Below are 13320 nucleotides of genomic sequence, written 5' to 3' on the forward strand. Positions count from 1 at the left end.
TTTGCCTAGTGTAGGGTCTGATCTCTTGTATTTGCTTCTCTGTGTTTGTGGTGTCCGTTCCCTTTGTCTTGCCAGAGGTTTGGTTTCCAACTCTGTCTCTATCCTCCTACCCTTCCAGTATGGCCTCCTGTCTAAGATGAACTGTGGAAGGTCTGTTCTACCAGTCCTCAGGTGTTTTCAGAGGCAGTTGCAATGTAGCTGTTATCTTGGAATGCTTGCTTGAGCTCAGGATCCTCCCACTCTGCCATCTTCCAGACTCCCCATGTTGGTTGATAATAATTATGAAGACTGGAATATTGTTAGATACCATGTTGCCCTCTGGACTCAGACCACCTGCCACTCATTGGAGTTGACTTGGGCAGGTTCATTCATTCCACAGATATTATAGTTGTAATCTGTTTCCTGAAGGGGGTGAGCTAGGTCCTGGTAAACTTGAATTTGGGGTGAGTTAAATTTGTGTCTCTGTTCTTAGTTTTTTGACCACAGCACTCAGGAATCAAAGAGAGAACTGACAAAAAGGAAATTAGGAAAGGATCTCCCTGTATAGAATTTTGTGGTTACAATATTAATACGTCCTCAGTATGAAAAGACAAGTATTATGGAAGTCTGTGAGGTGGAAACTCACTGGAAATATATGTAGGCATCCACAGATGTTCATTGCCGAGTAGTTTACATTAGCAAAGACCCAGGAAGCCAGCTTGCCATCCATAGGGAAATAGAACGGGTGCTGTGGTTATAGGAAGGAATAATTCAGTTCGAGCAGTGGTTATAGGAATTCGCTGGAGCTGTATGAGTCGTGGGTCTCAAAAAACAATGTGTCAAGGCAGGAAAGAGTCTGGGATTCTGCAGATTATAAAACTTACTGAACTACCCAAACAGACTTTTACACTTTTATAGACTTGTAAGGGATATGCACATTGGTGTGAGGGTTGAGGGAGGGGTGCTACATGGAGAATCTGTTAGTAGGTAGTGGTTAAAGGGAACTTTGGCTTTAGTTAAAATGTTTTACCTCATTAAAGGTAAGTAACCTGTAAGCAGATATAAAAAGAAAAAAGAAAGTGACAGGCCTCTGATATCCCACACCTGCAGATAATCACTGCTGTTAGTATATACAGAAGAGAAATTTTATTTTCCTCGCTTTCCTTGGGAGATTCTTACATAATGAGCCACAACTTATGTTGGGTTAAGCAGTGGTTTGAAGTGTCTGGGTTGAATGAGTCAAGTAAAATATCTCCCTCCACTCTGACCATACTGGTTTTATGGCTTGTGAAATAATAGATTCAGGTAACCCAGAAAATCAGAGGAGTTCACCAGGCCTTCATATTATAAATGAACACAAATGCCTTTCATTACCTCCCGCCTCTCCAGAATCTGTGCGTCTGTGGAAACACACAGAGTTACAAGCGACGGGCTCTAAGGTTTGTGGTGTTGAGGTCAGGTGGCGAGGACAGTTGTGTGTGCTGTGGACATGTGAACAGATCCCCTGATCGAATAAATTGTAATTACTGATCACTTAAGGTCTGTCAGTCCCCGTGCTGAGGATGTATAACTACATTTTTACCTTTTATCCCTCCAGCAACTGTATGAAGCAGGTATTGTAGCTGTTACAGATATGGGAAACTGAGGCTCAGGCAGGGCACATTAAGTAGTAAGTTTGAAACCAGGGTTCAACTCCGATGTGCATGTCCTTAGCCACATTCTGTGGTACCTCATGACCAGGCCCTACGGTCAAAAAAGGATGTCAGTGTTTTTTGTTTTAAAGATGTATTTATTGGGACAGTTGGGTGGCTTAGTCAGTTAAGCCTCTGCCTTCGGCTCAGGTTATGATCCCGGGGTTCTGGGATGGAGTCCCACATCAGAAGAGAGGAGCCTGCTTCTCCCTCTGCCTGCTTGTGCATGTGCTCTCTGACAAATAAATAAATAAAAATCTTAAAAAAAAAAAAAAAAAAGATGTATTTACTTGAGAGAGAGGTGGGGGAAGGGCAGAGAGTTAACAGACTCCCCACTGAGCGCAGAGTCCAGCTTAATAACCCTGAGATCATGACCTGAACCGAGGTCAAGAGTCAGAGCTCAACAGAGCCACCCAGGCACCCGAAGGATGTTAATATTTAGATTACTGAATATTTGGATTACTGAACTTACACATTTGCAATCAGAAGGAAGGAGCCGTGTTTGTGTTCACATGTGTATTCGTAGCCCCTAGGCACCGAGATCAGAAATATGACTGCTGCTCAGTAAATATTTATTGAAGGCGATGAATGGAAACTACGTTTATAATTTTCTGTTCTAGTAGCAAGGAATAGGAACACAGTATTTCCACTCAGAAGGGGCATGTGAATAAGAATGTGAAAACATGCAGGGAGGGCTAAAATTATCCAAGGGAAGCGATTACAGCAAGATAGAGGTTGCCATGTCATGAGCCCAGAGAACATCAACAGACTGAAGGCGTGACTGCTTGGCAGACAGTCCGGAGTAGAACCCACCGTCCCACCACCGTCCCATGGTGAATGTGGTGAAAAAAATCCAGGAATGCAGGATAAAATGCCCTGGGAGCTGAGGAGAGGAGGCCAGGGCTTGGGTCAGCTGCCAGAATGTTGCCAGCAAGCCTGGGGGAGGTGGCTGCCCTTGGCCTTGTCACCAAACTAACTCCAAGGTTTCAGAAATGTGAACGATGTGGCATTCTGTGTTTTTCTTGAACTTAGCTCCTCAGAATCTTGTAATACGAAAGATAACATCTATTTTCTATTGGACACAAGTTATCTAACTGCTGTTGAAAAAGCAAATGCCAGCAAGAGTCTGCCCCATTTCCTCCCTCACCCTTGGGGAAAGGAACATACTGTAGGGACATATATTTCCTAGGTAACAGACCCCCAGTTCTTTCATGCATCAAAGCCCGAATTAAAACCTTCCAAAATGCATCCTGTTACATTGGAGCTGCTGAACACCACCAAACCTGTTCTTGGAGACCTTGCACAGATGACGACTGTCCAGTGTCTTGGGGTTGGGGGTGGCACCGGAATGTCACTCTGTCCTCGCCTTGTTTAGGCCTCCTCCCTGGGTTCCCTAGCTTCTGGGCACCAACCACACCACCCAGGTTTCTGGAGGCAGCCCAAGGATCTCGTTTCCCTCTAACTCAGCAGTTCTAATTTTTATAGGGTCATCGGTCCCAGGTTTGCAAAGACACATGACCAAGGCTGTTTGCTACAGCAGCACCATCAGGAATAGTGAAATTCATCCTGAAAGCCCACGTTTGGGAAATGCTAACATAAACTGTGGTGTGTTCATACTGAGGACTGTTGTGTTGCTTAAAATAATGGGGTGATCTGCTTGAGGAATAAAGTCCAAGAAAAACCATTACTGAGAAAAGCAAGTGAAGAAATTAGAAAGTCGATGATCCCACTCAGAGCAGATGCTCCCGCCTCTGTCCCGTTCCCTGTGTATCCCAGCACCAGCACAGCTCCCCGCACATAGCAGGTGTGGGATCCAGCGCCCCCTTCTCCTGCCCCTCACCCTTACTCTGCAGCCATGGGGCCCTTTGGGTTCCTCCTGTCCCCAAGCTCTTCCTTCAGGTCCCCTGTCGGGTGTCATCTGACTCCCTGGCCTGTTCCTCACTGTTGCCTATTTGTTTGTGCCTCTCGCTTTGTTTGGTCTGCTTACTGATTGCCTCTCTCCTCCTCAGGACTTCAGCTCAGGGAGCCAGGACTTTGCTTTTTCACTCAGTGCCCAGCATGGACATGGCACTCTGTTAAAACTGATGGGACTGCGTGGATGAGTGAGTCCAACTTGTCCAAAATGAAGGGAGACATGTTTATTAAAATATGGAGAAAATACAGCATGTCGATGGAAAAGCTCTAGGAGTTTTGCCCGCAGTCCAGATTCTGAGCGTTAGCTCCTGATGTTGCTAGGATGTCTCTAGGATAGCCCTCTGCATGTTGCTCTGCCTCTAGAAACTTGAGTTTGGAAGTGTGAGCTGGGAAAACTACCGCCCACAGTGACTGATTTAAGCCTAATGTTTAGGGAGTGAAGCTTTGGGTTTCGGGCGAAGAGGTTACAAATCATTTGACTTGATACCAGCAGTTGTGTTTACTTAAGTGAATGCAGTGAAACTCTCCTCACTTGAAGGAGAACTTTGGCTGAGGTTCAGAGTGAGAACAGTTCCTACGCTGCTCCCCATCCCTGACTGAGGGTGGGTCGGGGAGACCACTGAATGCTGCCTCTAGGAGCAGGGAGATGGGAACTCAAAACAAGGAGGATTCTGGGTTCCTACCAGGCATATTCAGGCTTATTTTATCAGCGAGAAAGAAGGGTAGATTGTTGAAAATTCAACAATGGAGATGACCCAGCAAGTTCAAGGCTTTGAAAGGCAAATAGTGCCGGGGAACCCGTCTTCCCACAGTCCTAGTATAAGATCATGGCAATGGTGTGGGCCCGGCCCAGGGAGGAAGGGGTGAGGCCTGGGGGTTCGGCTGACTGGCCTACTTGCTTCATACTTCTGATCTTTGCAAAATAACAATCAAAACTTTTCAGGACAAACTAATTCTGTATGCTGTGGTACAGGGAATAACACAGGCAGAGGTATACGGATCTGCCTGGCTTTTGCTCTGAAAAATCTTTGGCCTGAGAGAGCCACAGTGTCCAGAGTTTTGTCGTACTTGTAGTGACTGCTGTGGTAAGAGCCACTGTGTGCAGGGTCCTGGCTCGGGAGCTTTATACCCCTTGTTACACTTAATCTTCACATCAGCCCCAGACAGATTCTCCCCAGGGACTGGTGAAGCATCTGGAAGTGCAGGGATTGGCCACAGCTGGTGAGGGGTAGAGGTGAGCTTCCAACCCAGGTCTGTGTGGCTTAGAGGTTGGTGCTTTTTACACCCCCCAGAATAAAACCCCATAATCAGGCCTGCACTTGGGCAGTACGTAAACCATGGAGATGGAGATTAGGAAACAAGAGTTCTCACCTCCTTGAAGGCACATACTTGGGCTCTGACTGGAGGCTGGAGCGGGAGGAGAACCAGGTAAAGAGCTCACCAGTAGGGGGAAGCCGATTCTCAGGGGAGCACGTGCTCAGGGCTGGGCCCACTGGAACTCAGGGCCACTGGGCTCCGAGCCAGACCTCTTTCTGCTACGCCCCAGCAACAGAGATGTCTGTGTCCCTCAAGATTCACGATCAGCCGGCTAATGTGAATCCACACTGCACACTTCCAAAGACTCCAGATGATGTTTACCTATGTGCTCCTGCTAGGTGCCGAGAGCCTTTCACTATAGGTGCGCAGCTGCGGATTCTGCCCTGATGGTGGGTGGGGATGGTGCCAAAATACCAAATTTGAGCCTGGGAAAGTGACCCCTGGTAGACCCTTTCCTAATGAGCTCCTTCGTGTGCCACCCGGTCCCATGGGCCCCGACACAGCCTTGCTCCTCCCGAACTTTGCGCATATACCTGGGGCCCTCACATGCCACGTCACGAGGGGTACTGCGATGATTCTTACTACAGAGTGAGGTGAAGTTCCTTGCCCCGTGTGAAACAACTAGGATCAGAGGAGCCCGGGTTTATCCAGGTGTTCTTCCTGATGCTGCTCTTGACCATGGAGCCAGGTCAGCCCTCCCTGGGCCCTGCTGGCCCCGAAATCTTTGGCCCTGGCCAAGCTCAGACTGTGCTTTGTGGCTTGGTCTTGTTTGTGGTCCTAGACTCTGGCCCAGAGTAACTGGGGATGACTCCCCAGGGTCCTAAGCCAAAGCCAGGCCATGTTGGGATGGTGGGGCCAAGGAGAACCCTTGAGGAAGGAAGGGGGAGTAGCCTTGAACTGATGTTCACCCTGACTATGACGTTTGTGCAGCCCGGCTAAAAATGACCAAGTGTCCCTGACCCCCGGACCAGCTTCCCCATCCTGAAGGGGAACAGCTTGCTGGGAGAGTTCTTCCCTGTTCTCCCTTGAGGCCATCGCCTGGCTCTTAGAAGCAGAGAGTGAATTTTGGCACTTGACTAAGCAGCTTTGGATAAGGACCTTTTCTCTGAATGAAGAGGCTTCCGTCAGTCTGTTCCGCCCCACCACCACGACTTTGGCCTTATTAAACCAGCATACAGTCCCTCTCCAGACTAATCAAGTTAAACCTCACAACAGCAACAGCAATGATTGCTGACAGGTGCTGAACGGAGGGCTTCACAGGACCCACCCTCCTCTCTGATCCCATCTCTTAGCATTTCCTTCTTGGTTAGCCAGTTAACTCTGGCCACTTTCATTTTTTCTCAAATGCATTAGTCTTAATTCCCACCCCAGGGACTTTGCACTTGCTATCCCTGCTGCCTGGACTGCTTATCCTCCTACTCTTCCTGTGGCTGCCTCCTTTACACCAGTCAGGGCTTGAGTGAAGTATCTGCTTGTCACAGAGACCCTACCAACCATCCCATGTAAAGTTGTCTGTCTTCCCCCACTTTAGTATTCTTTGTGGATTCTGTTTTCCTCCTCTGTATCTACCCCTGCAATCTGAGGTGGTCTTGTGTATTTCTTCTCTACTTGCTTATCTACTGTCTACCCATCAGAGCACCAGCTCCATGAGAGAGAAAGGTCCTTATTGGGTTTGGTTTCCACTGTGTCCTCAGCCTTAGAACAGTGCCTGGCCCATTGCAGGTGTTTACTACACGTTTACTGAATCATTAAAGAATATTCTGACCCCATTCTCATGATAGCCCTGTGCAGTAGTGTGCTAGAGGAGAGATGGCTCCAAATTCTTGGCCGCTCCTTCCAAGGAGTAAGTGGCAGGTCTCTCCCCTCCCTGAGATCTGGACTGGGCCTGTGACTCACAATGACCCTTGGAGTTTGGTGGTGGAAATGAGGCTGTGTGCCTTCAGAAACTGGATTTTAGGAAGCCTTTCAGCTTCTGCGTGGGTCTCTCGGAACAGTCTCTGGGGAAGCCAGCTGTCATGGGAGAAGGCTGACGCACCTGAGTCTGCCATACAGTCAGGAGGCCTAAGCAGACATGTTTGTGGTGCAGAACCCCTCGTGCACATCCAGCCCCATGCACTCTTGCTCTACAACCCAATGAGCCAGCCCAGGGAAGCCCTGTGCAGCTGAGCTCCATCAGTGGACACGATTGTGAGAGAAGGATGGATCATTTAAGCTACCGAGTCCATACTGTTGTCCATACTGTTCAACAGTATGGACAACTGATCTAGTAGACACATTCTTTTCATTTCTCAGGTCAAAGAAACCAAGGGCAAATGACTTACCCAAGGTTGCTTGGCAGAGGGAGCATTCCGACTTGGTTTTCTCCAGGGCTGGGGCTTTAAACCTCCTGCCACATCACTCTAAGGCTAATTCATATGTGTTCTGGTTTTTTTTTTTCCTCCCACATTGCTGGTTGTCAGTGTTGGGTTGAGAGCCGGTCCTGAGAACTTTCTTCCTTCTCGTAGATCTTCATAAACAATGAGTGGCATGATGCTGTAAGCAAGAAGACATTCCCCACCGTCAATCCATCCACCGGAGAAGTCATATGTCAGGTAGCTGAAGGAGACAAGGTAAGTGACCTACCTTGGGCTGGGAGCAGGCAAGGATGATTTCATTGTTTGCTTATATGTTTTTATGGGGTTGAAACTTTATCAGGAGTGTATTATTTTCATAACTCAAAAATCCCAATGAATATCTTTTGAGTAAATGAATCAACAGAAACTCTTCCTTCAGACAAAGGTGCTAGATTATACCCGGGTTCAATAATTCACACAGCAGTAGAATTGTAGACTTGGAACTAAATTTGGGAACATCTAATCCAGTCTCTCTTTTCTAGACCTGAAAGTTGAAGGTCAGAGAAGGGAGGTACACATCTAGATAGAGGCATCTTGTAGACTGGAATTGGGGTCTCCTGAGATCTAGTCTAGTGTTGGTAGTGTATTTTGTTGGAATTATATATACTTGCAATAAAAAATAGTAGTAATAATTTTACGACTTAAAAATTAGACTTTCAGTAAAAATCTATCTTCCTTCCTTACTTTCTTTCAAAAAAACATTGAGAGGTGCCTGGGTGGCTCAGTCAGTTGAGCATCTGACTCTCGGTTTTGGCTCAGGTCATGATCTCAGGGTTGTGAGGTTTTTTGCTTTTGTTTTTGTTTTTTAAGATTTTATTTATTGGGACGCCTGGGTGGCTCAGTTGGTTGGATGACTGCTTTCAGCTCAGGTCACGATCCCGGAGTCCCAGGATCGACTCCCGCATGGGGCTCCCAGCTCCACGGGGAGTCTGCTTCTCCCTCTGATCTTCTCCTCGCTCATGCTCTCTCTCACTGTCTCTCTTTCAAATAAATTAATTAATTAAAAAAAAGATTTTATTTATTTATTTGACAGAGAGAGGCAGCGAGAGAGGGAACAAAAGCAGAGGTAGTGAGAGAGGGAGAAGCAGGCTTTCCGCCAAGCAGGAAGCCCAATGTGGGGCTAGATCCCAGGACCCTGGGATCATGACCTGAGTGTAACAACTGAGCCACCCAGGTGCCCCTCAGGGTTGTGAGAGTGAGTGCCACAGCAGGGGGTCTATGCTCAGTGGGGGGTTTTCTCTTTCTCACTCTGCTCTTCCCCGACTCATGCTTGCTTGCTCTCAAAAATAAAGAAATCTTAAAAAAGAAGAAGCATTAAAAAAAAAAAAAAAGAGGCATTGAAAATATTTTAAGAAGGCCTCTTGCCCTCTGCTTTAAGACAGTTTTCTATATTCATGTATAAAGCCCTGCTTCCTCTGCTAAAAGCAAATGTGAATATAGTACTTTCTTGGTAGTCTACTTTTATGGTAGTCTGACGGTAAATATGTTTAATATTAATGGAAACCATGCTTCCAGCCTCCTGATACACATCTCCCTATATGAAAAATGCTAGCTGTGTCGATTTTACTGCTTTTCCAAGGAGAGAGAAGCTGGTTAAACCTGCATTTGGTGGAGACTACCAGTCATCGGAGAAGGAATGTCTAAGTTCTCTGGGCTTGCTTTCTTAGGAAGGGGGGAAAACGGTCACACTCTAAACACAGAGCCCTGAATGTTTCCCTCCAGAACTCTTTGGGGGATTCTGAGGTGAAAATACAGAAACGTTAACAGTCAGGATCCTCACTCCCTCCGTGAGTCCTGGAAGGGAGAGTCTGAAACTCCACAGGAGCACGCTTCCTGGTGGGGAAGGGCTGTTTGGGTCAGGTTTCCACAAAGCATTGACTGAAGTCCCATAGGTGTGTTTGGCAGCAGGGTGGGTGGTCATTGGAGACAGTGCTGAGAAGGCCTGAGTTTCCTTGGTGGGTGTTTTCCAGGAAGACGTGGACAGGGCAGTAAAGGCTGCCCGGGCCGCCTTCCAGCTGGGCTCACCCTGGCGCCGCATGAACGCATCTGACAGGGGCCGCCTCCTGAACCGCCTGGCCGATCTGATTGAGCGGGACCGGACCTACCTAGCAGTGAGTTCTCACCCTTCTCCCCTCTCATCCCACCTGGTGAATAGGCTCAGAGCATCCCACAGCCAGCCAGGAGGGGCTGCTTTGCTGACATGTCACTGGTCAGAATGGCATAGGCTGGGCGTTTGGGGGTATGCCCCTGTACCAACCAGAGGAACTTCTCATTGTCTCCTACGATGGTTAAAAAAGGAGGAGACTGGGGATGGGGAGGGGAGCCACAGTGGAGAGCCGTCACTGAGACCCCCAGGGATGGACACCTCCCTTGGAGCCCCTCTGTGGGGCGGCTGCTAGAGGCTGAAGAAACGAAGTGGTAATACCCTCTCCTCTCCCCAGTCCAATCTGCAAATAGCAGCCAGAGTGAATCTTCTAGAAGGCAAATTATACCATGGTGTTCCACTCTGAAGCCTTCCACGGCATCCCATATATCCTTAGGATAAAGTCCTGTTCCCTCAACATGGTCTACGAGGCCCTGCCTCATCTGACTCCATCTCCCAACTCATGCTGGACTGTGGCCCTCATACACACACAGCTCAGCTCAGCAGCCTTCCCTCAGCGTCTTGACTACCCGGCTTCTTTGAGCCCCCAGGGCCTTTGTACATGCTGTTCCCTCTGCTTGGGGTGCTTTTCGCTTTGTCATCATTTGTACCTTCCCTTTTGCTTACCTGCTACATATCCTTCAGGTTTAGGCTAGAGGGTTTCTCAGACTGGGCTGGGCAGTCTGGTTTCTCCTTTCTAGCACTCTTTAACACTCATGATTGAGGCTTCAGGTCATGAGTCACTGGCACTTTGCTCACTCAGCCCCTCTGTTTGTCTCTTATCCCAGCGCCTGGATTTGGCTTAGAGCAGAACCTGCCTGTGAAGTGACTGCATGAAAAGCGGCTGCACCATTTCTCTCCCCACCCCTCGCTCTCCTGCCTTTGGAGAGGGAGGGGCGATGGGCCAGAAATGCCACGGCATTCAGTGGCACAAAGTGGCCCATCAGCCCTTCTTGGTCTGTGTTGAGGTTCAGCACTGGTCGCCGCTGACTGCTGTGATTCAGTCCTGTGCCTGCACGTCCGTGCTGACAGTTTTCTTTTCTCAGGCCTTGGAGACCCTGGATAACGGCAAGCCCTATGTCATCTCCTACCTGGTGGATCTGGACATGGTCCTCAAATGCATCCGGTATGGGCTCAGGCTTCCTGCTCTTTATTCTGGCCGTGCCCCAGGGGAGCAAGTTTTGCGGGGGCCAGAAATTAGGTAAATTTAACAGGACCACAAGAGTTGGAGAAACATGTTCTGTGAGACTCCATCTTAGGAGAAAATCCCTCAGTACCAAAGTTATAACTTACTCGTAAGCATTTTCTCTTTCTTCTCAGGGCAGTTACGGTAATTTCTATGTTAGATGGAATTTGTCCATTTCATGTAGGTTATCTCATTTGTTGGCTGTAGTTGTTCATATATTCTCTTTATAAGCCTTTTTATCTCTATAAGGTAGTGGTAATGTCCCTGCTTTCATTTCAGTTTTCAGTTGTTTGTGTCTTCTTTTTTTTTTTTTCTTAGTCTAGTGAAGGGTTTGTCAATCTGGTGAGTTTACAGAGAACTCACTTTTGGTTTTGTTGATTTCCTCTGTTGTTTTCCTGTTCACCATTTCATCTGTCTCTGCTGTAGTCTTCTTCTTCTTCTTTTTTTTTTTTTAAAGACTTTTATTTATTTATTTATTTTATTTATTTTACTTATTTATTTGACACAGAGAGAGAGAGATCACAAGTAGGCTGAGAGGCAGGCGGGGGGGTGGGGGTGGGAAGCAGACTCCCTGCTGAGCAGAGAGCCCGATTTGGGGCTCAATCCCAGGACCCTGAGATCATGACCTGGGCCGAAGGCAGAGGCTTAACCCACTGGGCCACCCAGGTGCCCCTGCTGCCGTAGTCTTCTTGCTAGCTTTGGAATTAGTTTGATCAGACATCTTAATGCCCAAGAAATACAGGATGAGGAAAAAGAGCTCTGCTGGGGTCTTTAGGGATGCAGGTAACAAAGCCTCGGCCTGACTCAGGCACTACGGAGGGTTGGGGGCCTTAAATCCAGAAGGCTGCTGAGCCCCACTATGGTTTATGTCATCCCTCTTGCCCCATCTTCTCTCAGTGACCCCCCTGGCTACTGTCGGGGCCAGGTGCATGCTGGAATGTGGATGCCCACACCTGGGCTTGCTTCTGTATGTGTGATCCTACCGACTACACTGCAGTCCCTTCTCTGAGTGCCAAATGCCAGAGTCTTTTAATGCCAGATTCAGAGGCCACATGCCGCCCTGATTGGCTGGCCTCGAGTCTGACCAGCTGTGGTCCAGGTGGACAGATCAGTGTGCAAATAATGAGTACTTCCCTGTGGACAGAGGTGGAGGAGAAGAAGCCGTGCTGGGAAAGTAGGGGTTGGACAACATAATGGGTTCTCAGCCAGGGTAATGGTCATGTCTCCCAGGTGAGGCCTGGCAATGTCTGGAGACATTTCTGGTTATCACAGCATGGGGGGGAGGGTGCATAGGGGCCAGGGAGGTTGCTGGAAAGCCTACAGTGAACAGCACGGCCAGCATAGCAAAGAATTTTCCAGCCCCACATGATCTTAGTGCCAAGATTAGAACACTCTGTGAGGACGTCCCAGAGAGAGCAGCCTGGGGAAGCTCGGGCTAAGTTCTATGCCCTCCTGAATTTTAGGAATATGCCTTTGTGCTGATTAGGTAACCATTCTGGGGCTCACAAGACACACGTCGTACAGACCGGGAGGAAGGGAGCAGTACTGCTTTTCCTTGTAGAGATTGGCAACTCCCTGGCTGTTTTTCTCCACAGGTTCACAGACCTGTGTTCGAAGCCTGGTCAGCGTGGGGCTCAGACTCCTGTGGCCATCCCGCTCATTTCAGAACGCTTCCTTTTACCCCACATTTCATCTTTCCCCTTCTCTCGTTTTTCCCACTTCCCTGAAAACATCACCTTTACGTGCCGGAAACCCACGCTGCTCTTTTCTCCCTCTTTCCAGTGTGCTCAGCTTTACTGTCCCCTCAGTCCGTGTGTCTAGATAGAAGGCTTTACGAGGGGTGAGGCCAGCTGAAGATTTGTTTCTGGTGGCCGTTCCCTCAGTCTTTCCTTGTCTGCATACAGGAAGTGCTAGCTGTTAGAGAGGTTTTCACTTCCTTACCAGATTCGACCCATGGTTCTCAAATGCTAATCTGTGGTGCTGGGCTGGTTCAGCAGTCACAGTTTTTCATAAATCTGAATGTTTATGAAAAATACTGATTCCTGGGGATCAGCCTCAGAGCTCCAGGTTAAGTAGGTTGGAAGTGGGCACCTGAAACGTTGTGTTTTTTACAAGCATCCCAGGTGATTCTGAGGCTTAGATGTTAGTTGTCTGGAGTGGATTACTGTGACCCTAGCTGTTACCCAGGAAGTCTTTCTTGGATTAAGCCAAGAGCAAGGACAATGATCAGAAGGACTTAATTGGGCCTGTTCAAGTCTTCTCTTCCTGCCAGGGTGTACAGGGGTCCCTGCCAGTCATTGATTAAGCTTGGATTTTTTTTTTTTTTTTTTAAGTTATTACGCTGGCTGGGCTGATAAGTACCACGGGAAAACCATTCCCATCGATGGGGACTTCTTCAGCTATACCCGCCATGAACCCGTTGGGGTGTGTGGGCAGATCATTCCGGTGAGTGTTAGGCTCCTCCTAATAAACACAGGAAGGCTTATCAGGAGTGCCTTGAGATGCAGCGATCTCGGGACAGGCTGATTGTGCAGGTGGTGGGGTCTGTGGATGCTGTCGGAAGGCGGCCTGGGTGGTGGGTGAGAACACAGGCTTTAACAAAGCCAATTGGTGCTGCCGTGCGTGGACTCTGACTTTGGGTAAATCACTGATCTCCCTAAGACTCGGTTTTCTTATCTGAAAAGTGGAAGGGAACAC

The 13320-nt window shown here is 48.3% G+C and overlaps 2 protein-coding genes across 3 annotated transcripts in view; one reads left to right on the forward strand and one right to left on the reverse strand.

Moving 5' to 3' along the window:
* LOC111156325 (BRCA1 associated protein) overlaps positions 1-7420 on the reverse strand; it is a 110863-nt gene extending 103443 nt beyond the window's left edge. The window contains exon 1 of the mRNA XM_022517093.1: positions 7223-7420. The gene's annotated coding sequence lies outside the window, so the exon portion shown is untranslated. The remainder of the gene's footprint in view (positions 1-7222) is intronic.
* LOC111156326 (aldehyde dehydrogenase 2 family (mitochondrial)) overlaps positions 1-13320 on the forward strand; it is a 30312-nt gene that overhangs the window by 2520 nt on the left and 14472 nt on the right. Inside the window, exons 2-5 of one of the 2 annotated variants that reach the window (XM_022517094.1) lie at positions 7406-7510; positions 9265-9405; positions 10484-10563; positions 12957-13068. In XM_022517094.1, the coding sequence (XP_022372802.1) occupies positions 7406-7510; positions 9265-9405; positions 10484-10563; positions 12957-13068 (438 nt within the window). The remainder of the gene's footprint in view (positions 1-7405; positions 7511-9264; positions 9406-10483; positions 10564-12956; positions 13069-13320) is intronic. The other variant, XM_022517095.1, reaches the window with a different exon arrangement.

The sequence above is a fragment of the Enhydra lutris genome, unplaced genomic scaffold, assembly GCF_002288905.1.
Source record: "Enhydra lutris kenyoni isolate GAN:26980312 unplaced genomic scaffold, ASM228890v2 scaffoldscaffold46, whole genome shotgun sequence".
NCBI lineage: Eukaryota > Metazoa > Chordata > Mammalia > Carnivora > Mustelidae > Enhydra > Enhydra lutris.